Raw genomic sequence first — 25,754 nt, 5'->3', positions numbered from 1 at the left:
GGCCCGGCCTCCGAAAATGGCGACAACTTCCCCATCTTCTCACGGACGGTAGCCACCCCACCTAGATCCAGGAGCTCAGCAGTGAGCTCTCCATCGCATCTGTTCTTTAAATGCTCCACCACCACCTCGGGCAGCCACTGACCCTCCTCAGCACCTCGATCCCCTTCAGCAGCGAGGGCTCTCTCCGACAGCGTCATCACTCATCCTTTTATGCTCTCATAGTTCCTCCCCGAGACACGGATCTCGGCCTTGTCCTGTTTGTCACACTTAGTTTTCCCAGTTTTTTGTCTTAACAATATATCTATTGTAAATACAAGGAAGTGATGCACGGGGTGTAACTTCTGTATCTCGGTGCTCTTTGGGTGCAGGGATGGTTTCACTCATAAGAAAAAACAATTCAAGGCTCTCGAATATTCGTTTTTAGAAAAATCTAAAAAGCCTTTTTATATTTTATGTACAAGCAACGGCACACCTACGCATTGCGGCCAATAAGCATTTATATACATATAAAAACCTACAAATACATTCTCATAAATAACAACAATATATGGATTGTTTGGGAATAAAGCTCATTCTGATTGTTTAAAAAATTCACAGCTAACAAACTTTGTATTTTGAAATGTTTTTCTTTTATGTATGTTTTTTTTTTCTCTCTTATTTGAGACATTAATACGTTTTTGCGTGTGGTTTAAGTGTCTGAATACCTTTGTGGCCACACTGGTTGTGTACTGCCCTCTTTCTCTGTTGACTCTTCACCCCAGGCATTGACCTGTGTTTGCACTCTACATGAGTCGTAGGATTGTCTCTTTGCAGGACTCTTTGTTGTAGACGAGTGAAATGAAAAAGTGCTCTATGGGTGGGACGTCCCAGAGTCCTGGAGTGAAGAGAAAGCCATAGATGGCGAGATGAAAGAGTCGCTCCTCACTGCTGTAATTGCTATGCAATGATTTGGCTCACAAAGCGTGCCTTCATCACTAAATCCTGCATCCATTATTCATTGCAGTGCTGATAAGCTTACATGTCTGCACTCTGATAACATTGTTCTTCAATTCATAATCAAAACTCGAAAAGTCCAGCAAGATGCTCGTTGGTGCTATTTCAAGGTGTTCTATGTTGAAAGAAATGTATTATGGCAAATTTAAACATGACCACTTTTTTCACTTCTTTTACCATTAAAGGCACTAATCCCACATTTTATTCTGAAGATTATTGTACACATTATTTTAGATAACCTTTAAACTAAAATCAACATAGCATGCTTCACACACACACACACACACACACCAAACATCATATCAGTGTTGTTTTAGTATTACTTATATACTATTATAGTATTTGTTCATTTTTTGTTTTAACTTTTATTTTTACATTTTATGTATTTTAGATAGAACTTTTTATACTTTGCCATTTTCATTAGTTTTATAAATTTCTATTTAGCTTTAATTTGTTTTAATTCAGTTTTAATTGATGTAATTTTAGTACTCAAACTTTTAAGTTTAAGCTCATTAAGGTTTTTCATCTAATATAATTTATTTCAGCTTTATTTCAATTAACACATTTTTTATATTGTTTTTAACAATAACATCACTGGCTTCTTAAATTGGGGATTTTTATGTAAATGTTAAATACCAACCATTGTTGAAAAAGAACACAATGTTAATGAATGTATACGAAAAGTAATATTTCTACACACTCACCTTGGGTTCTTGTTACACGCTTTAGGGGCCTTCAAGCTCTATGATCTTGATAACGATGGCTTTATCACACGTGACGAAATGCTCAATATCGTGGATGCCATCTATCAGATGGTGGTAAGTCACCATTTATTTCAGCTGTAATTACAATTGGATTATATGGCATTTATTTAATGAGAAAAACATCTCTCAGATGTCTTATATATTATTTACATTTGTTTTAGGGAAACACAGTGGACCTTCCAGAAGAAGAAAACACGCCAGAAAAGAGGGTGGATCGCATTTTTGCCATGATGGATAAGGTAAGGATATATTCATATATTTAGTTTTGACCACAATCACACTGATCCAGTTAATAATCCAAACCAAAAATGAATGTTATTATGCAGGCGGGGGACTATTTATTATATTTAATTTATGGATTTGTTTAAAGAAATTACTTAAGCAGACTAACTGCTTAAAGAGTTGGTCCAACCAAAAATAAAATTCATTAAAATCATGCACATCAAAACCTGTATGATTTCTTCTGAGGAACATAAAATAAATTGATTAATAAAATAAAGAATTTTGGTAACTAAACAATTTCTGTTTTAACCAATGAAAGTCAATGGAAACCAAAAGTGTTTGGTTATAAACGTTCTTCAAAATATTTTCTATTGTGTTCAGCAGAAGAAAGAAAGGCATAAAAGTTTGCAATGCCTTGAGGGTGAGTACATGATTACATAATTTTCATTTGTGGGTTGACAATCCTTTTAAGACTAAGGATTTTTATGCAGTCGATCACAACAGTTAGCAATCAACCATCCCCAAACCCATCTAGAAAAAGTTTACTAACCGTATCCTCATCATAAATCCAGTGCAGGGCAGATCAAGGATACGGTAGGGAATAAGAGCTCATTTCTGTGGTAAAGCTAGCGTCACTAACGCTGCCCTCGGGTCTATAAACGCCAGTGTGGCATGCGCTACCTCTATCATGCATAAATGCCAGCTCAAGCCCACTTCAAGCCCTGAAAGATGACTTGCTAGGGAATGTTCACATAGATTGTACGCTCTCACCATAGCAATCTCAGATCAAAATGAGTACAGTTACTCTTAGGAGTTAGATAATTGCTAATGCTTCTTCAAACAAGTACCACACTGAGCCACATGAGGTGAAAAAAGCGTTTTCATTGCCTACTCTGCTTTGAACGTTTCCTCAATGGATCAGCCTGTTAGCACTTGCCCCCTGCTGGGCATGGGAAGCAACTTAAAAAGTGTGAAAGTATTGCATAATTTAAAATCCTCATGGCTGTGTTTTTTAATCCTCTAGTTTGTAAACAGATACAACCTTCAAGACTATTCCACATTCTTTTAAAACCTACATGCATCTGCATAAAACGACAAACATCTATTTGTTTGGACTCAACATTTGGGGACAGTTGTGATTCTAAACAATGTTTGCTTGTTTACCCAGAATGCTGATGGGAAGCTGACCCTACAGGAGTTCCAAGATGGATCAAAGGCAGATCCCTCGATTGTGCAAGCTCTGTCACTCTATGATGGCCTGGTATAGTAGCAGCTTGCCTTAAGGATACAGGTATGCTGTCCTGCATTGAAATGTATTCTACATTCAGGCATCAGTTAAGCCAGTAATTGGTTGAATGACACTGTCGTTGTTATTTATGTGTTTCTGGCATCAAGGTCAGCTGTGCGTGTATTTAATGGCCATGGAATTCATATTGCCACCTCTTTTGTACATAAAAACCTACAAGAACAGCATTGAGGCAGATGTTGTATATCTTTCAGAGTTTAATTTAATTCCTGAATTTAAACTGAATTTTAGTTGAGGTAAGAAAAGGCATGCACAATTGGGAGTAAAGTAGAATAAAAGTTCAAATGAAATCAAAATTAAGAAACGAAATGAAATTCATGTTTTTAATTAATTTTATATTTATATTTCTTATCTTTATGCCATACTTAACTCGTACTGAATTATACATTATATTATATTAATTATATTATATTATATTATATACATTTAGACTTATAATATTGGTTCAGTGAATACATAACATAATTTAATTTTGTTATTATTTTATATTTATTAGGATTAAATGGACCTTTATAATGATTCGATTCTAAATTAAAATGCTGTGTATTTTGTGATGCTTTATGCAAAATGTTTAATTGTTTTGACACTATTGAAATTTTAGAAAGAGAGAGATATTTAGAAGAATATGCAGTATGTCTTATAAACTGAGAAACAATTTCTATATAATGGAATAAATGGAAATAAATCATCAAGGATGTAATTATTTATTCTTTCTTTGAAATTTCTGTATTGTGGTTAGTTTTTTAGAATTCCAAATTTACATTTTGAACATCCTGTTGTTTAATGGGGCCAATTCAATTCAAATACCAGCATAAACAGAAACTGAGCCATTTCTCTAATAAAATTACTCAACCTGCTGTGAGCATTTTTTCATGGTTTTTTGCACAGGTACTGCAAAGGAGCCAGTGTGGTGCCATCCCACAATGGAGATGAGTCTTCTTCATCTGAACTCTCATTCTGGACACTTTAGACTGAGAAGTACAGGAGAGAAGAGTTCATCCTTATCTTCTCACAACAACACACCACATTTCGGCATACAACAATGACAGAAATGACAATGACAGTGTATGTGTGTGTGTGCGTGTGTGTGTGTGTGTGTGTGTGAATGCTATACTTCAGGTTTCCATTGGATTTCCACAATGCTTGTTTTCTGCTGAACAAACACACTGGAGACGGATGGATGGCTCTGATTGTTATAGAAAAGCATGCTGACGACCCTAAATTATAGATGTAAATATGTGTAAACATTTCAGATTTTTTAATCATACTTCGCTACATGGCTCTTCGTGAATAATTTAAGAAACTGCTGATATTTTATTTATTTCTTGTTTACCTTGAAATGTATGGATTGCAGTCGTTACAAGCCTCAACATTTTTAAAAGCCTCTTGGAATGAAAGACTTTAATCCCTTTTGCTTTTTCTTTGGAACTATTGACGTGAAAGGGATTCATTCATTATATTTGCATTATGCAGCTCCCATTGTGAAGACTACTCATCCATTACTGGCAAAACTCATTGCGAAGTCCTCAAGCTACTTCCCAAGTATGTAACCAAGCAACATGTTATTCCTGTACAGTTGCACCTCAAAACTGATGTAAGTACCTATGTAATGGAGAAGCAAACAGTCCTGCATCTGCTAGTTTAAACTACACCTCTGTCTTTGTCTTTTCCTGTGTCGTTTCCCTGTCAAACAAAGCCATAGACTTGAACCGTGGCATTCTCCTTTCAAAGCAAGAAATTCGGTATGCGCTGGGCGGATTCGAGTGGGACTCATGCTTTTATCAGTCGCTCCCTGGCTGCTGATTAAATTTGAGTCACTGCATAATTGCCTCTAATTTTATTTGCTGATGTTTTTATAATATCTGATATTTCAATAACGTCTGCTTCCATTTTCTTCAATGTATGGTATGTGTAAAATTGCTGTGCTCACAATAGGACATTATTCCAAAGGTGCATAGACCTTGTCCTTGTATTTCATCGGCACAATGGATTCACTGGCACTCTTCCAAAAGAATTAGCTTTTCCCTGATATAATTAAGTCTGTCACCCAAAAGTGAAGTATAAATCAAATTCACCGTACAAAACGCATAAAATAGAGCGTCAGTCTCTGCATATGTCTTAGAGAATCAAATCACAAAGCATTGCACTTGCTCAGTTACTTCTATACTGGCACAGTTATATTACATATAATACACTGACTTGCATTTCACATATTGTTTTGATGCAGCCTTATGCTAAGCGGCTTTAAAATACTTCTTTTCACATCAGTCTAACTCTCCTCAGCCCATAATGACAAAGCAAAAAACAGATTTGTGACTTTTCAAATTTCTTAAAAAGGAAAAACTAAAACAAGTACGTTGCATAAGCATTTGTACCCTTATCTTAACTTAGTTGAAGCACCTTTACAGCCTCAAGTATTTTTAGGTATGATGTAACAAGCTTTGCTCATCTGTATTGGGGATTTTCTGCCATCATTCTATGCAGATCCTCTCAAGCCTGCTCAGGTTGGATGGGGAACGTCGGTGCACAGCCATTTTCAGGTTTCTCCAGAGATGCTTGATTGGCTTCAAGCCCAGGCTCTGTCCATAAGCCACTCTTGGATTGTCTTAGCTGTGTGCTTAGGGTCATTGTCAATTTGGAAGTTGGACCCTCTTCCCAGTCCGAGGTTCTGAATGCTCTGGACTAGGTTTTCATTAAGGAAATACTGTATATTTCATATTATTTGAGTCCCCCAGTCCCTGCCACTATACACACCCCCACAGCATGATGGGTCCACCACCATGCTTTATTGTTGGGATAGTATTGGTGTTGGTGATGAGCAGTGCCTGGTTTCATCCAGACATGATACTTGGAACTGAGGTTCATCACAACTTTTTTTTTTTTTTTTTTTTTTTTTTTTTTGCAAATTCCAAGTTGGTTTTCATGTGTCTACATGGAGGAGAGGCTTGACTTGGCCACTCTGCCATAAAGATGAGTAGAGTGTTGCAGTGATGTTTGTCCTTAAGTTTCTCCAATCTCCATATGTGATCATAAAGCTCCACCAGAGTGACCATGAGCTTCTTGGTCACCATTCTAACCAAAACCCTTCTCCATTGAATCCTCAGTTTGCCCAGAAGGCCCTACATGCTTCTGTCAACCTTCAATGCAAAGGAATTTATTTTGTAGTCTTCCCCAGATCTGTGTCTCGTCACAATCCTGTCTGTGAACTCTTCAGGCAGTTCTTTTGACCTCATGGCTTTTGCTCAGATATTCCTTTTTCAGCCGTTAGACTTTTTTTCAGAAGTGTGTGCCTTTCCAAATCATGTCCATTTAATGAAATTAATTGAAAAATCTTAAAGATGATCCTGCGAAATTGGAATGCTCCTGATCTCAATGTAAGCATACTTATGCATTTTTTTTCATTTTTATTTAATAAATTTGCCAAGTTCAATCTTTTTTTAGCTTTAAATTATGGTGTATAAAGTAAAGATTGATGAGAAAAAAAAGTTATTTAAAGCAGTTTAGCATAAGGCAGCCAGCAACGAAACAAATGTAAAAATAATGAAGGTATGTGAATACTTTTGCAAGGTACTATTAAAATGTCTAGAGCAATTAAGTTTTTTTCTATCAAGTTCTTTTTTTCTATTAACAACCACACATTTTTAGAGAAAGTAAAAATAACTAGGCCTACATTACGTTTTGTAGAAGAAAAAAATCATCCATCATGTCACACTCACTGAAGGGAACAGATGGTTTGGTGAAACCCGTGTTTAAGCAGAGTGATGGGACAACAGTGAGAACTTCGTGCACGACGAAAGTGGGTGAGAAGTTAGTTAAAGGGTTAGTTCACCCAAAAATGAAAATTCTGTCAGTATTTACTCACCCTCATGTTGTTCCAACCCCGTAAGACCTTCGTTCATCTTCGGAACACAAATTAAGATATTAAGATCGCTCCTGCATACAGTCCATAGGCTTCTTGAGGTACTGGCTCTTGCTGTCCTCGAAAAGTCATTAAAGACATCGTTAAAATAGTCCAAGTGACTACAGGGGCTCAATCTTAAGTTTATCAAACGACGAGAACACTTTTGTGCGCAAAAAAACAACAAAAATAACGACTTTATTTCAACTATTCGTTTATTTCTCCCTCTGCGCGAGTCAGGTTACTAGTTTAATAGCGTAAGCTTCTGTTATTGTACGTCACACGCATCACACACACATGACCAGCGTCGGCCAATAGTGAGCCTACGTGTGACGTAGCTCTACGCAATCACACTACGTTAACTGACTTACAGGCTCATGGAGAAGGAAGTGAATAGTTGAAATAAAGTCGTTATTTTTGTTGTTTTTTTGCGCACAAAAGTGTTCTCGTCGTTTGATAAACTTAAGATTGAGCCCCTGTAGTCACTTGGACTATTTTAACGATGTCTTTAATGACTTTTCGGGGACAGCAAGAGCCAGTACCTCAAGAAGCCTATGGACTGTATGCAGGAGCGATCTTAATATCTTAAATATCTTAATTTATGTTCCGAAGATGAACGAAGGTCTTACGGGGTTGGAACAACATGAGGGTGAGTAAATACTGACAGAATTTTAATTTTTGGGTGAACTAACCCTTTAACTGGGTAAAATGGGCCCAAGACTGTTTGCCCACTGAAGCTAAGCAAGGCGGAGCCTGGTTAGTACCTGGATGAGAGACCTCCTGAGAAACTCAGCTTGCTTCTGGAAGAGGTGTTAGTGAGGCTAGCAGGGTGTGCTCACTGTGTGGGTCCTAACATCCCAGTTTAGTGACGGGGACACTATACCGTCAAAAGAGCATGAGATGTAAAACCAAGGTCTTGACTCTCTGTGGTTATTAAAAATCCTTTGAAAAGGAGTAGGGGTGAAACCCCGGCATCCTGGCCAAATTTGCCCATTGGCCCCTGTCCATCATGGCCTCCTAATCATCCCTATATTCTGATTGGCTTCATCACTGTCTCCTCTCCACCATTAAGCTGGTGTGCGTTCTGGCGCAATATGGCTGCCGTCACTTCATCCAGGTGGATGTTGCACATTGGTGGTGGTTGAGGAGATTCCCCCTTCCATATGTGAAGCGCTTTGCGTACCCAGAAAAGCGATATAAAAATGTAACAAATTATTATTTTTAGTATTAACAGGGGTGAGGATGCCCATCCTGTGCTTCTTTGTGGTGGTCTGGTCACACTCACAGAAGGAAACAGACAGATAGTAAGGTGAAAACAGTGTTATTTTGCAGAGTGATGGGACATCAGGAGGAACCAGACGATGGATGAATATTGATGAAGACTTAGCTGGTGATGACTGAAGTGGATTCTCTGTGCAGGATGAGCACGATGACTGGATGATGGACGGGTGACAGACGGAAGACAGGAGACTTGACGATCTCAGGTGATGGGATCTCAGGATCTCAGGAGCTGTTTCTGAAGGGATCCAAACCTGTATGACTTTATTTCTTCTGTGGAAAGCAAAGGAAGATATTTTGGAAAAAATGCCTTTATGGTTTTGGTCAATACAAGGGAAGTGAACGGGGTCCAATGTTGTCTTGTTTGGACACCACCAATGACTTTAAATTCACTATCAACAAAGTTGAAACGTCCTTCAAAATATCTTCTTTTCTTTTCCAGAAAGAATGGGGTATGGTCCTTGTCATCAAAAAGTTTTAAAACCTTTAAGATATAGCATCATTTTAATGATGACTGGAGTTTCTTTTTATGGGATGCATGGCACCACTGTCTTGAAACAATTCATAAAGCCACACACAGGTTTAGGTATCAGCAAAGTCTTGTGATGGCTTGTTTTTGCCTCTTGAAAGTTTGTTTCAACAGGCTAGCCCTGTTGTAATTGAGCTCTCATTGTGCATCTATGGCACGTCTTCCATTTCATTATGAGGTTCTCAAGGCCGGTGGCCCAGTCAACGCGCCATCTGTAGTTTCTGAATCAGCAATAACTAGATGGGTTCGCGCTGACTAAAGTAAGACAGACCTCACGCTCAGCTCCCAAGCTTAGTTTCCAGATACAGCACTAAAACAAAACAGACTTCACACCCTAGTCACACGGGAAAGCTAGAGAATAACACAGAGTAGAGGAGGACAGGAATGTATGTTTTGCACAGACACAAATTGTTACATGAAGGGTCATAAACGTGTTTTTTTTTTTTTTTTTTTTTTTTTTTGCAGTGAGGTCTGGATTATTTATCCCACATTGTTAAGTGCAACGGGGTGATGAACCAGCTGTTTGGTAAAATGAGAAGAGTTGGACAGAAGCAGGCAAAGAGTGTTAGAGTATTTCATTTTAACAGACACAATGTTTTTATAATGGTAAACTAAAAATATGATGACTTTTCTTGTCTTTCGATTAACATTTTTGCCCTCAGTAATACAATATTTAACCGCTGTAAAGTAAAAGGGATAGTTCACCCACAATGTACAATTTACTCACCCTTATGTCATTACAAACCTGACCTGAAAAGAAGATATTTGTAAAGTCAGTGGTGGTGTCCAAATAAAACAACATCGGACCCCATTTACTTTCCTTGTATTGACCAAAACCATAAAGACATTCTTTCAAAATATCTTCTTTTGCTTTCCACATAAGAAATAAAGTCATACAGGTTTGGATCCCTTCAGAAAATACTAGGTAAAGACTCCAATGGCCAAACTTTTTTTAAACGACATGTCCATCCTAAAGATGAAATCATTTCATAAGTTAAGTCGTTGAATGGCAGTGTATCATTTGGCAAGGCACTTTGGGTGAGTCTTGATCATTTAACCAACCATGTCCTGACCTGAAAGCAAATGCATTGTTGGTTTTAGATTGAAATTATCACAAAAATAACATCTGTATACTGTCATAAACCCTTTGTTATTAGTTTCTGGTGTGATTCCAGAAAAATATAATGGTCATTGACATCCTTTCCTTCCTTTTTTGTGATGTTCTGTTATCAACTTGACAGCATTTGCTGCCCCGATATCAAGTTAAAGCAACAATAAATGCTTGATGACCAAATGTTGCATGAGATTTGGATGATTGAACATAATTTATCCGGATATACAAAGGGGTGAAGGCGTATCCGGAGTCTTTCCTTTCAAAAAGCATCTGGGATGCCTCTACTGGAGCTTTGTCATTTATGCCGCACATTAAACCGAGTCCAGAGAATTTCATGTATATTATTAGATGTGTGGCAGCTGAGTATAAACTCACTCTATTAATAAACCTAAAATTATTTCAACCCTATCCATGCACTATATTACTCCCGAGAAGAATGTCATGGAGGTTGGGGCTATTGTCACAAAAGATTTTAGTATTTGTAATGTTTTTAGCCAAAGGTCTTGTTGTTTAGAAATGTACATTTTCTATATTATCCTTTATTTTTAGTTTGATAACCTCTTATTATAACAACTTTGGTGCATTCAGTCCTTGGAAAGTGGTTTTAACAAGTGAACACAATAAAAGCACACTGGCACATTCTGACATAGTAAGTCAATTATTTTGTTTGAAATGTTGAACTGTGTTTTTAGGACCAGGACATTTTTCATATCAGCTCAGAGTAAGTTGTTTTAAATTATGCAAATATAATCAATTTATTAAAAATATGAATTGATATATAAGTTATTCATTTCATGAATGATTTTGTTTCATAATTGTTTTACTGTTTAAATTTCGTCTAAACCTCAAACTTTGCCTCCATATTTACTGGAATAAATCGTGTGTCAACTTGCCCCGTTTTAACTATGCAGTGTCATCAATTCCTCCAGACATTGCTATTGTGATTTACAATAGAATAGTTCACTTCCATCTGTCTCATGGCAGTTGGCACGAGTTTCTTGAGTGGCTCCCTGGTAAACTGGAGCAGGCCATGTGGGCTGGGGTTGGGAGTCACAGTCGGGTCAAGTTACACACACACAAAAATCAGGTTGTAAGGACTCCTCACACCCCTCCCCAACACTACAGTGTTCAGAGGGTCCACGCGCTTCTTACAACTTTTCTCCAAAAGTCAGCCAAGGATGGGACTAGTCATGTGGAATTTACTCCAAGTAGCGTTTATCCAGTTGGAGTAGGATTAAACGACCATTTATAAGAACTCAAGCGACTGGATTGAACATTTCTGGTACAATTTTTTTATTCTTCGGGTATTAACTGATTTTGTTTATTTTTTCTCCCTCAAACATCGGGTTTAGCTACATCACTTACATTTATTTTTAACATTCATGTTTCGGTGATTTTTTTCCTTCATATTTTTGTTTGACACGTTTAAAGTACTGGTCTAATGAATTTCAAGCAAGAATGAATAAGTTTCTTGCAAATTTCCTCATCTTGGCGCTGACTATCAGCGCGCGCTCCTCATCCGTTCCCCCCGCGAAGAGTCACTCCGGCGCGGATGACAGCGCTTCAACACTGGCCTTTGTCTTCGATGTTACCGGCTCTATGTATGACGATCTCAAACAGGTGATAGATGGTGCGTCTCGGATCCTGGAGAGAACTCTGAGCCGCAGAACAAGACCAATCAGAAACTTCGTGCTGGTTCCTTTCCACGATCCAGGTATTAAATCCTATGTTTCAATCTTTTGATTAATGTAAATTCTAATTCATACTTGTCAGTTACGTTGCCTTATGAAAGTGATTCCAAAGAATGAAATACTGCTGATTAAATATCAATGCACAAAGTTCCATATGGAGAAACGCTTAATAAAGTGTTGAGAAGTTTGTTTGGCCACTATGTCAATTCTAAACTAATTTGAACAAAGGTGTTTAGGCTGCTAGCAACATTTTCACCACCAGGGACCGCTGAAAGGTTACCATAGATTCATGGAGAGGTGCACTGTACATTTTTGCCAAGTACAAAATTAAAAGTAGAAGATGTTTTATTTTCATGTCACGGTAGCCCCCAACATGGGTGTCGCCATTAACATCACATGATCAGCCATGACTGATTAGGCCTAACATAGCTACCATGACAAAAAGACTAATATTACATTTTTTTTATGTAATTTACTAATCAAATAAGTATGAAAGGAATAGTAAAAAAAGAAAAACTCTGACAACCCACCTCCAGTGTAATGTAAGGAATAAAACAAAAGATAAACAAAATTAGCTTTGGTGTGAAACAGAAGCAGTTAGTAAATGCATCCAGACCAATATACCTGTACCTGTATACCTTTATCACAAACTTTTTTCTATTGTTACATCAACTAATTTATGTGGTTGTTCAGATAATATTTTGTGTTTCTGTTGATTAACCCAATCTTCTTCATTGTATTAACTTATTTTTTTAAATGTCAGTGAACTTCAAATTTTAAGGCAACCAGGTTACTTTAAGTTAAACCAACAATATATTTTACAGTGTATATAATGTCAAGTCATTTGGCTATATTAAAACCAACCTAGTGCACCTTTAAACAACAAAACTGTACTTTATATTTCCAATTTATATTTTTATCTGTAAAATTTGAACTGGTTAATCAGCAAACCGTGTCACAATTTTTCAGTTTCTATCACTGTATGTTTTCCACACTCATTAAATCTGTTTAAATTCCACATCTGCTCACAGACTGCATCAAGAGCGCTGTGCTCAGGTACACTTACACAACCCTCGCTACACAATCTAGCCTGGTTCAAACCAAGTATCTGTTAGCCTTAGGGGGTAGGGTGCCCATGGAGCTGATGAGAAGCACATGTTGTCTGGTAGTATGTAATTAACACAATCACCCCCAGTCCTCCATCCAATTCTCCGGAAGAGTCAACCCAGCCCCCCAGTCAGAGGAGAGACGTCAGTGCTAGACTGGTAGGGGGGATGGTGCCAGTCTTTTCTTCACCTTTTAATGTAGCGTTCCCTTGAGTACCTTGTAAACCGCTGAGATCACAAAGACAGCCGGTGACAGACAGAAAGGCGTGACAGTTACACAACTTAATGGCCCCCTCACAGCTGAGAGAGGGATGGAGAAAGTGCAGAAGATGAAAATGAATAAGGAACCTAAACCAGCCTTAGTTGGTTTGCTGGTCTTGGCTGGTTCAAGCTAGGCTTGATGCTCTCAGATGGTTTAACTGTTGTTGTTGTTTTTTTGTTTGTTTGTTTTTTTCTTTTCAAATGCCCCAAACATACCTAAACCAGCAAAACAACGTGTTTACAACAGAGCATACTTTAAAATCTTGATAATCTTAATGTTGATAAAATATAATTATCCATATTTTAATGTATAATAATATAATCTCCAATATATTATAATACTTTCTATTTAATAATACTATTTACATTATATAATACAAGCTTATGTAGTTCTACCCCAAACAAGAATTCAGAACCCTGACCATGCTGTGCTCAGCAGAGATGGTTAAAAATAAAATATTAATATTGCTAAAATATCATACAATACAAATTTATATATTATATATGCTGAAAAACTTAGTTTGTTGGTCTTAGCTGGTTTAAAGGGTTAGTTATCCCAAAAATGAAAATTAAGTCATTAATTACTCACCCCCATGCTGTACCAACCCCGTAAGACCTTCGTTCGTCTTCGGAACACAAATGAAGATATTTTTGATTAAATTTGAGAGCTGTATAACTACCACATTGGCTCCTAAGGGACTGCCTCTTGACGGCCCAGAAAGTCAATGAAGAAAATGTTTAAATATCCCAAGTGACTACCGTGGCTCAACTATATGTTTATCAAGCGACGCGAATACTTTTTGTGCGAAAAAACAAACAAAAATAACGAGTTTATTCGACTATTTCTTTTCTTCCTTGTAGGCCAGAAACGAGACTTCCTTAGATTTCCACGACGCATGCGCAAGAATTGCGATCTGCTTACACCAGCTTACACTACTTCAGATCGCAAATCTCGCGCATGCGTCGTGGAAATCTAAGGAAATCTCGTTTCTGGCCTACAAGGAAGAAAAGAAATAGTCGAATAAACTCGTTATTTTTGTTTGTTTTTTCGTACAAAAAGTATTTGCGTCGCTTGATAAACATATAGTTGAGCCACGTAGTCACTTGGGATATTTAAACATTTTCTTCATTGACTTTCTGGGCCGTCAAGAGGCAGTCACTTAGGAGCCAATGTGGTAGTTATACAGCTCTCAAATTTAATCAAAAATATCTTCATTTGTGTTCCGAAGACGAACGAAGGTCTTACGAGGTTGGTACAGCATGGGGGTGAGTAATTAATGACTTGATTTTCATTTTTGGGTGAACTAACCCTTTAAGCTAGTCCAGGCTGATTTAGAGATGAGAGTGAGTTATGGGAAATGTAGTTTGTGAGGGAGTGATAATTGTCTGGTGTGGAGTGCCCTCTAGTGGCTCTCAAGGTCACTCCAGCTTATGACCGTTACATAGCCCCCCTCCCCCCTCCTCAAAGGAGCGACATCCAGACACAAATTGTCCTGGAGGGAGGTGGAGCAGAGACGGACCAGGTGGCGAGAAGGAGAGCCAGGCCCGTGGAGCGGAAGAGGACCAGGGCTGAGGAGGCTGTACAGGCGACTAGGGCAGAGGAGGCTGTGATGGCTGTGTAGGGACCCGGGACGGACCAGGTAGTTCAGGTGGCCAGGGTGGACCAGACCCTTCAGGCGGCCAGGGCAGAGACTACACTTCAGGCGGCAACGATCCTTCTGGCAGCCATGGCGGTGCAGCCTCCATGATCCCATCCAGGGACCTTCTGCCTCCCGCCAAAATATATTTTGAGCTGGGGTATATGATCTGGAACAGACACCGGCTCAGGAACAAAGGGAACAGACACCGGCTCAGGAACAAAGAAACTGGCTCGGCGGCAGCCATCTTTTCCGGAATCGTTGGCTCGGCAGACGTGACATGAACAGTCTCTGGCTCGGCAGACGGAAAAGGAACAGTCTCTGGCTCGGCAGACGTGACATGAACAGTCTCTGGCTTGGCAGACGGAAGTGGTAGTCTCTGGCTCGGCAGACGGAACGGGAACAGTCTCGGTCTCGGCAGACAGAACGGGAACAGTCTCTGGCTCGGCAGACGGAATGGGAACAGGCTCTGGCCCATGACGTGATGCGTAGGCTCGGCAGGACTGACGTGAAGAGCATGCCCGGCAGGACGGACGTGAGGAGCAGGCTCGGCAAGATAGACGCGAGGAGAAGGCTCGGCAGGAATGACGTGAAATGCAGAGAGGGCATGACTGACGAGAAGCAGGTCAACCTTGGCAGGACTGACGTGAAGTGCAGGTTCGACAGGACTTACGTGAAGCAGCTCAAGCTTGGCAGGACTGACATGAAGTGCAGGCTCGGCAGGACTGACGTGAAGTGCAGGTTTGGCAGGACTGATGTGGAGCGTAGGCTCGGCAGGGCTGACGGGGAGCCGAGACTTGACGTGAAGAGCAGGCTTGGCTGGGCTGACGTGGAGCACTGGCTCGGCAAGGACCTCAACGGAACAAGACTCTGGAACGGTGGTTTTGGCATGACAAGACCCCTTTCGGACGATCTTCTTGGCCATCCGTGCTGACATAAGCGGTGGGTCCATCACGCTGGGCATTAATCTGGGATGTCCAGAGACCGATCCGATGATGGGCCTGATGGGTGGTATGACATGAAGATTCTCAGGCTTAGAGTTTACCGTGAGCTTGTGGGGTTCTTCCTCCTGAAAGTCCACAGTAAATGACAAACCGTTCAAGGAAAGGGCCAAGTCAATATACCGTTCAAGAGTTTTTGCCATTGTCCCTGGCGTAAGGTAACTAAGTGGCTCAAATAGTCCTCCATAATTCATTAAATATCATTAGACATACGTCATCCATGTACGTCAGAGGAACAAGCTCCAAAAAGTCCATAACATAATTCTCGATGGGTTGATCTCCTTGACGGAGACGTATAATTTGTGCTTCTGGATTCATCAATGGGTCGGGGTCTTACTCGGCTGCTGGATCTTTTTTTTAAATTATTATTATTATGTAATGGTGTATTGATTTGTCCTATTTGCTTTCAAAAGAAGACATACTTCCCCTCAGACATGGTCCAAATTTTTCTCTTCTGTCCATTCTCCCGAAGCACTGTCAAAATAGTAATCCTCCTCTTTGTCTTCTATTTTTTAATAACCTTTAAAAAGTAAGTCAGAGTAATTAATAATATGGGGATATCAGACCCATGATCATAAACAATGTATTTTCTGTATGCTGGTTCATCCACTGTGCTGTATATTCAGCTCTCTAATCAATCAGATTCTGAGCGAGTCCAAATAAACGCCAAATTCAGGGAGGACACAATTCATCCTGAGACAAAAGAAAGGGAGAGAGATAAAGTAGAGAAAGGGGAAGAGGTCAGAGATTATCTAGGTGGATGATGGCAGTCCTAAAAAAATAATGAATGAGGTTATGAACCCAGTTTGGTATCACATGAGGACTGCTGGAATTTTGCATGGTCTGTCATTTATTTTCTCAGCTGTCAAACCTTTCAGAACAGTCATTTGTAACCGCAGATGTTACTGAGGTAGAATCTGGGACAAATGTGTTTTGTGATTGGGAGTTGGCTGGGTTTGTATCTAGTCTCATCTAGAAAGTGATTTGAGACACTCGTTAGTAGGGTCCTGTCTGAGGAAGGGGCTTTAGTTGGACCTAATTATCACTGTTTAAAATTCATTAATGAGGGTGAAGAAGGTTAATCTTTTCAAAACTCCTACTCCCCAGGGATTTTTTTAAGTGTTGTGTTAGACTTTCCAAGCACTCAATGAAGGGCTCCAAAAAGGACGGTAACCTGAACCTTCAGATTGGGCACACAGTTAATATGTAAAATAGATGCTTCTTGATTTCTTTGTTTTCCCTCACCAGACATCGGCCCTGTTTCCATCACTACTGACCCTAAGAAGTTCCAGAAAGATCTTCAAGAGCTGTTTGTTCAGGTGGGAAACTATAAAAGAGCAATTTTTCAGAGGAAAAATTGAACATTGTATAATTTATATGATATAAGGATTCACATATATTAGTTGGTTTGCTGGTCTTAGCTGGTCTAGCTGTTCTCCCAAGCTGATTTTCGAATGGTTTAACTGGTTTTACGTTTACAAGCCCCAAATCCCCTTCAAACAGACCAACAGAGAATGTTTATAGAATATAATTAATATTTATATTCACCAATACGTATTACTAATTTATAACACCTTATTTGTTTAATATAGATTCATAATTTTGATTTGAGAAGGATTAAGCAGTCCTAAGAATGAATACATTTTTTGATAGTAATTAACTGATATTTAAATTCAGGCTAGTTTCAATAAACCGATAATTATTTTAATGGCTGATTGATGAATGGCCGATGTTGAAATTGTATTGTTTTGTCAAAATAAATTAGAAATAAAACACTTTAAAAAACAATCATTTTAAGTGCTACACAGGCAATTAGACATTACAACAAAATGTACAGTGTTAAAAAAATATTAATTTTGAATTTTGTGAGTTAAATTGTTAATAACATGATGGATTGATACAATGTTGTTTACATATTCAAATCATTTGCAAATAATTTGTGCTCCAGTTAGTATAATTTCTTAATTTCTCAAACTTGATGAAATGATGGCCTGGCTTTAGTTATTGGTTAGATTACTGCAACCCCAAACACTGCTCTGCCTGCATCCGCTTCCTTTATCCAAAATGCTGCTGTCTGCTCATCATCAACCTCCAGACACCCCTTGTTACCTTCACTCAGGTGTTTACACTTGTACTCTTTAGCAGCAAGAGACACAGCAGCCATTGGCCTCTTCCCTCATAAATCATCATCAAATCATATTCTGTACTCTGTGTTCTTATTTGCTCCCTGTGGCTTCTGCTGAGTATCTCGGCTCATCTCAGCACTTGATCTGTCTTCAGTGCAACAGTTTTATTAGCACTCTGTTCTTATTGTCCCTTTGGGCTCTAAAGTACTAGAACTTGTATTCCAGGCCAATACAATATGTGCTTTTTTGTGCTCTGGTCAGTGCATAAATGTGGATGTCAATGATGAAGGTCTTGTTGTTCCCTCTCAGGGTGGAGGGGATTGTCCTGAGATGAGCATTGGGGCTATTAAGAAGGCTCTGGAGGTCTCGCTGCCTGGATCCTTCATCTATGTTTTCACAGATGCCAGAGCCAAAGATTATCGCCTGAAAAGAGATGTTCTTCAGTTAGTACAGCTTCGACAGTCTCAGGTACCGACTGCAGTTTGAGCCTTTTTTGCAGAAAATACACTTCACATTTAAATATTGAACTTTCAGGTTGTGACGTTATAAGCAATACATCTAAATATCTCACAGCTTATTTTAAAAATCCATCTGCTCTTCTTGGAATATACCCCAGTATTGACATTTAATCCCAACACCCAACCTCCTAACCAAACACTCACACTCACAAATGTCCCCTCTGAATCCAGGTTGTGTTTGTGTTGACGGGGGACTGCGGGGATCGTTCCCAGCCGGGATACAGAGCCTACGAGGAGATTGCTGCCACCAGCTCAGGTCAAATTTTTCACCTGGACAAACAACAAGTCAATGAGGTGAGATGCATGAACTCATATGACATTCATATGAAGAGTTCAGATGCAAAAGCCTCTAAGTGCCATTTGAAATTTTCTTCTAGAATGATCATTTTTATCAAGCTTGTATATTTAACTTCAGTGATTTCACTTAAATGGCAATGATAATTACCTATTAATTGTTATTTAAGTGAAATTACTGAACTTAAATATACAAGTTTGATAAAAATCATCACTAAAGAAGAAAATTTGAAATGGCATTTAGAGGCTTTTGCATCTGAACTCTTCATATGTATGTAAATTCCAGACACATAGGCCAGTATAGTGGTGTGATGTGTAAGTTTAGTATGCCACCATTATTTGTTTAGTCTTTTTTTGTGCACCAAAAAAAAGAATATTATATTTGTTTTTGGCTGTCAAACCGAATAATCACGTTTAACATAAAAGTTTTTGTTATAATATATTTGTGAATGTGTGTGTATATATACTTTTGTGTTCGATGCGATTAATCAGGATTCATCGATTTGACAGCACTAATATTTTAACCAGCAACTATTGCTTATCCATTGGGTGTAAACTTTTTCATTCACAAAAGACATTTCTCAAGCTAAATGTTTTAAAACTCAATAGCAGAAAGAAAGAAAAAAAGACATTGGTTTTTGTTTGGTTGCACAATAAAGAAAAAAATAACTCCATTGTCTAGATGTACAGTGCTCATTCAGTGTGTAATGCGGCTTGGTTTAAATGATCGATGAAAACTTGACATCCGAATGAACTGACCAGATGTGAAGGACATGTGAAGGAATTATCTCTGGCACAACATTAACTGTACAGCAGTGTTTGGACTCAATAATCTGAGGCTACGTCCACATTCAGTCACCAAATGTTTGGTCTAAAACGCAACTGCTCTCCTGTTTTGCCGCAGGACAGCAAATGTAAGTACATTATCTGTCATCTTTGCAGTACTGTGCTATGAAGAATAGCACATATTAAGTAACATAGAAAGTAACATATTTTAGCAACAGTGTAAAAATGAATAACACATAACAGGCACAATACCGATAAACATGAATATCTATTGGTACTACATGGATCACATGACTAAACTTACGTCATCGTTTTGAAATACCTCCGGTTTCACTGTCCACACTACAACGCGAAAACGGTGTTTTCAAATTCATCCACTTTGGAGAGCGTTTTCCAAACGATACGTTTTTGTTGACTTAAAACGGCGTCTCAGTGTGGACGGAAGGCCAAAACGGAGAGAAAAATATACGTTTTCAAACGAAAACGTATTAGTGTGGACATGGCCTGAAGTGGCACATATTTCAGTCTGTTTCATGGTATGCAGACTAAAATGAAGCATGTTCGGTCATAGTGAGACATGAAAGAAAGCAGACCTTCCTCTTTGTGAGACAGTGGTATCATGTATGTCAACACAGGACATGGCAGACCTGGAGTCTTCCAGCAACAACTATGGAAAAAGTAATCCACGAGACAACAAGGCAAAAAGGCCTGAAAAGTAAAGAAAAGCATGTTTGCGGATATGTATTTGTAATTGATTTATGGTCCTGTGGAGGTGGACAGCTGATGGTAGTTGTGTTTGAGAGCTTTACCACCTGTACCTGTTGGTGAGAGAGTGTCTGCACTCAGGATGACTGGACAACCTCGAGCTGTTAACACTCTCCAACACTCCTGCTGCTCTGTGAGAATTGTCTCAAGGTCAGGGTCACATAGTTGCTCTTAGAGCTGTGATAGTTTACTTTCATCCTGCAGACATTCACCAAAAAGTCTAAGGGCCCAGGTATATTTCATTCATTATCAACATTCCTCTCTGTATCTGTGCAAGCCTTTCAAAGTATACTATGGCCATGAACTAATCCTTTAAAATCTGTAAATTATCATATACATACATATAAAAAACATTAGTCACATTTAAACGTCATGTATATGGTTCAGTTACACAGGGTCTCTGTGCCCATTGCAGTGCCATACAGGTTCTTCCCAGTGTTCTTAATCCCTAGTTGATACATGTTCCTAAATTCTCCGACATTTTATGTCCAAGTGTGAAAACACACTCCCATGTCAGGTGCATTTTTTTACTTTTGATTATTCTATGGGTGGGATTTTGATAAATGAATGAAGGCAAATCTGTAAATCCGCAGAAACCTCAAGATTGCTCTCCACATCTACCCTGAATGGTTCTTCTCTGATAGGAGTTGAATAAGCAAGAGCCAAATCAAATACACACAGTGCTTTGTCATTTTTTGGGAGGGGAAGGGGGCAAAGAGAGAGAGAGCAGGGCTTATTTTACTTAGTAATCCCGGATATGATCTATCATGCCTGCTCTATCCAGCGCAGCTGCCTGTCCAGCGTCCAGGTTGGATGTCTTCAACAGACAGCTCTTTGTGGAGCTGAAGGAGGAGGCACTACTTAAACAAAGGACGGTGCTCAGCTTAATCACTGGAGTGATTTGCAGATAAAGCTTTATGAAAGCGTGTCGGTGCTTTAAAGAGTCTAATGGTTTGGCTGAAACCCCAAGGTGGCCAAACTCAAGGTTAAGGGGGAGATTTGGGTACTTTTTTGGCAGAAGACTTTAGGATAACACTTTTTTTGACAGTGTCCTTGTACACGTTACATACCGGTACTATAATAGTAAATGCTATTTGTACATAATAGCTAACCCCAAACTCCTAATCCTAACCCTATATGTAGTTAATTATCATTAACCAGTACTTAAATCTATATTTCACTGTAACACGGACACCTTAAAATAAAGCGACTTTAGTATTGATGGAATCTTGTTGTTTATAACACAACTTAATCAGGGACTTTTTTGTCGGGGCCTGGCCTATATTTAGATCTGTATAGTATCATATTTATTTATTTCAATATTGTAAAGATGCTAATCGTACATTGCAAAGCCATTAAAAATCATTGGCATGAAGTAATTGTACTTTACAATTAAAACATTTTCTATATACTAATTTTTAGTTGAATTGATAGCTGAACTTTAGCTTTTTAATAGATTTGATTGATGTTGACCCCTTGGGGTCACAGACCTGTTTGAAGACCCATGAACTTAACAATTGTTAGTCTCACTGATCCACCAATTGTTCAGAAATTTGACATAGTGACAGAAATATGCATGAATTGCTTCAGCTGAACAAAGGAAAATTCACCAATAAAGAGAATTGAGGGATGGGATATTAAAGCAATAACCCCAGTGAAGCTGTGTTTTACTGTGAAACTAAGGGGCGTTGTTAAAATTTTCATAAAATAAACACCAACAACACAAAATAACGATATGACACATTCCTTTTCCAAGCAATGTAGTTCCAAAGAGGTTGCCAAGCAACGCAACAACAAAGAATCACAAAAGGCAGTTGCAGTGATACTAATGTAATGCGGTCACAGGTGAATGTTTGTTGAGTAATTTACAAAGGCTTCGGCTCAACTAATCGAACTATCACCCGGAACTGTCTGTTTTATAATTATTAATACAGTATCTCTACCTTTGCAACAGCTTATTATGCAAAACTTCCAATTGAACACATTCACAGTCAAAGTGGTTCAACACCACTTAGCACATGGACATTGCCCACAGGTGTTTTCAATCGGACAGACCTAACAGGAGAGTGTCTGAGCAAGTGTAACTAGATCCAGTCTAGTCTGGATCTCCTGCTCTGTTTTTGTCATAGGTGACCAAAGTCTTGTCTGTAATATGGAGAACCTTTGTGGGCCACCTTTGAGAGAGGAAGAATTATTAACCCCTTGCTTTGGTGTCACGGGAAAAGACAAGCAAGTTTTAGACATTCTCCAGTGAATAGATTAAATAAAAACCATTGGAACTAAGTTCAAGACTTAATTGTCTTGGTCCCTACATTAACATATTTGGCAGATACTTTTATCTAAAGTGAGTTACAGTGCATCCAACGTACACTTTTTGGTTGTATGTATGTTTCGTGGGCCCCTATACTACAGTATCTTTCCAGTAGAACATTGAAGGGGCAGTCGAGCCAAAAACAAAAATTCTGTCATAATTTACTCAACCTCATGTCTGTCACGTTTCAATGTTTTTAGTTAAGTTCTGTGATCTTGTTTCCCCCTGTCTTTGTGATTTTTGGTTTAGTCCTGTTAGTTTTTCCGTGTCTGTCTAATTAGTTATTCCCATCACCGGTGTTAATTATCCCATTATTCCCAGTTCTTTTAAGACCTGTGTTTTCCCTCAGTGTTTGTTGGTCGTCGTTCTTGTATGGTTATGTGTCCTGAATTCCTTTCATTTGTTCCTGTCAGTTAAGTTTGTAAATAAATAACTGCAGTTCCTGTGTCCTCGTCATCAGCTACCTACACAAACAAAATAATTAGTAAGTAATAGCTCACAGATGAAAGTGTTACTAGATACTTCTGTGGGAATTACTAATTATTTGGATCCGTATTATAAAGGGAAGATCATTGGAACTAACTAGTAATGACTCAAGTGTTACTACATGATCTAGTCATGATTTGTGCAAGCGTTTGAGATTTTTGGTGAACTTTAGTATACTTTTAGAAAATGTCTTTAGTAACACTTGAGTAATTACTAGTTAGTTCCAATGATCTTCACTTTATAATACGAATCCATAATAATTAGTAATTCCCACAGAAGTATCTAGTAACACTTTCATCTGTGAGCTATTACTTACTAATTCGTTAATAAGAGTTTCTTTTAGTTAATAGTAGTTACTAGATTATTAATAAACTTTTTCAGTAGTTCTCTGGGAAGTATTACAAAAATAGAAGTTATTGATTACTTACAGTAATTGTGAACTACCACTTTCATCTGTGCGCTATTACTTACTAGTTTGTTAATCAGAGTTTCTTGTTAGTTAATAATAGTTACTAGATTGTTAATATTGTGTTACTCATTAGTTCTTGTGTAGTTATTCATAAACGAAGGAACCGTATTCTAAAGCAGTCATTCCCAAAGTCGTGGGTCGCGGGAGATTTTGTCTGGGTCGCCAAGTCGAGCACTATTTTTCAGTGTGTTGTAGGCTACTCTCTAGATATGGGCTATTCAATTGGCGGCCCGCGGGCCAAGTGCGGCCCGCCAATCATCTCCATACGGCCGAGGGCACCCCAACCTCCCTCTCCTCCTATTTTCTGGTGGTGCCGCGCGGCTAAATTTGGTTAGATATGCGCGTGGACGCAGTGGCGCGTGCAGCTGGATGACTATACGCACGCACTGTGTGTGTACCATGAGCACTCCGACTGACCTGAGAGAAAAGTTTACAGTCCGAATATTTCAGCAGTTTTTATGTGTGTCCCGTATTTCTGTCGACTGAACCAGCGATAATAATCATTCGTTGGTTTGATTATTTCCTTTCCATGAATTGGCCATTGGCCAAACGCGCGTGCATAACGGTCTGAAACGATTCGGATTTGTTCACCTGAAGCGGTTTCTCGGTAAGTAACAACAAATAGAGAACAAAATAGCGCTGGTTTCAGTCGTTTCACTAGTTTACTTTGAACTAGGCAGCACGGCCCAGTGGATAACGGAACGCAAAGCTTAAAGGAGTTGCGTTTACTCCCGGTCCCGGACACTATTATTAAACAACGTTGCGCGACATCCTTTAAGAAGCGTCGGACATGTACTCCTCTCTCTTACAAACCACACATCACTCAATGATTTTAACTAGTTTTAAATCGGATGAAACAGTCTTAACATTCCCAACACTACTGATGAGAAAAATAGAAGAAACATGAATAAAGTTAGAAGACTAAATGCCCTAATCACCCCCCTTACAAACATTTACCATGTAATAGCCTGAATGTAATAATTTACCATGGTTTGGGCATAAATGTGGAATATTTATATTGAATGCTATGTTATAGTCATTTATATTGCCTTAGATTTATTAGGGGGGTAGAGGAATATGTATTTAATCGTGTGTGTATTTTTTTTTTTTTTTTTTGTGCCTGTTTAGGCATTTTTATGCAGTGGTAGTGAGCCATGCATGGTTACAAAGTCTCAGTGTCAGAATATTTTAATTTAAGCCTATAATAATTATTATAGTAAATTATGTACACTGTAACTATGAGAATATGAAAACAATGAGATGCCCTGTCAACTTTTCCTTTCTCATTTCACCTCTGCATATTGTCAACAACAGGTTAAACAAAAAAAGTGCTTTGTCAAATATCTGTATCTCTTTTAAATAGTTAACTGGAAGCTTAAAAAATGACCTTAAAAAATGGTCATACATATTTTGTTAATGCATAAATTCTCGTCGTGATATATGAACTATATGGGCCTAATGTTTTTTGGGTCACAAGGATTTATCGACTTTAAAATGTGGGTCGCCAGAAAAAAAGTTTGGGAAACACTGTTCTAAAGTGATATCAGTAGACTAAGCTGTTCCAATTCATTAGATGACAATCTTATATATTCATGTTACATCAAAAACAGCTTTACCTTGTGCCATATAATCTGTCGGACATTTAAGTGAAACTTCCTGGTGGCACCGGCGCTTTGTTCACTTTGAGTCTGCGTTTGTAGAAGGTTAGTTCCAAGCAGGCGTCAGCTGCAACATGTAAACAAATAAGGTAAACTGTGAGACTACAGATGTTTCATTTGAAATGTAATACAAACCTTCATTTCATTAAGGAAATTTCCCTTCAAGAATTTTTCTCTCAGAACAGAACACAAAATAACCGTTGACAAATGTCAATCCAGCTTTAACCGGTTGCGCAGACTACACAACATTGGGTTACATTGACCCAGGTCCAGTTCAGGTGGTTCATCATTTGTATTGACATTAAAAATGACCCAGCACCTGCGCTACAGAAACCCTGACCTGGGTAAAAATATTATAAATACAGTAACCGAATATAATGACCCAAAAGGCTGAACCCACCATTTAGTTTAAAAACATTACCCAGCATTTTTTAGAATGCATTCGCTTTCATTGTGAGCTGATTCTTAAACGTTTATCCTCTTGTGTTCCACGGAGGAACAAGTCATGGAACCACATGAATGTGAGTAATTGATGACTTTT

General features: G+C 38.6%; 2 protein-coding genes across 6 annotated transcripts in view; both read left to right on the top strand.

The window, feature by feature from the left end:
- ncs1b (neuronal calcium sensor 1b) overlaps positions 1-5,110 on the top strand; it is a 34,123-nt gene extending 29,013 nt beyond the window's left edge. For all 4 annotated transcript variants that reach the window (XM_039680938.2, XM_039680946.2, XM_089119538.1 and 1 more), the window contains 4 exons: positions 1,723-1,811; positions 1,919-1,996; positions 3,148-3,270; positions 4,174-5,110. In XM_039680938.2, coding sequence (XP_039536872.1) covers positions 1,723-1,811; positions 1,919-1,996; positions 3,148-3,246 — 266 coding nt within the window. In that variant the 3' untranslated portion in view covers positions 3,247-3,270; positions 4,174-5,110. The remainder of the gene's footprint in view (positions 1-1,722; positions 1,812-1,918; positions 1,997-3,147; positions 3,271-4,173) is intronic.
- A 6,096-nt stretch (positions 5,111-11,206) lies between these two features.
- hmcn2 (hemicentin 2) overlaps positions 11,207-25,754 on the top strand; it is an 87,535-nt gene continuing 72,987 nt past the window's right edge. For both annotated transcript variants that reach the window (XM_089119536.1, XM_039680967.2), the window contains exons 1-4: positions 11,207-11,818; positions 17,049-17,119; positions 18,236-18,394; positions 18,616-18,738. In XM_089119536.1, the coding sequence (XP_088975662.1) occupies positions 11,563-11,818; positions 17,049-17,119; positions 18,236-18,394; positions 18,616-18,738 (609 nt within the window). In that variant the 5' untranslated portion in view covers positions 11,207-11,562. The remainder of the gene's footprint in view (positions 11,819-17,048; positions 17,120-18,235; positions 18,395-18,615; positions 18,739-25,754) is intronic.

Source organism: Pimephales promelas, chromosome 14, assembly GCF_988280905.1.
Source record: "Pimephales promelas chromosome 14, fPimPro1.hap1.1, whole genome shotgun sequence".
Classification (NCBI taxonomy): domain Eukaryota; kingdom Metazoa; phylum Chordata; class Actinopteri; order Cypriniformes; family Leuciscidae; genus Pimephales; species Pimephales promelas.
Note: the sequence above shows the minus strand (reverse complement) of the source record. Positions and strands in the feature narration are given on the sequence as shown.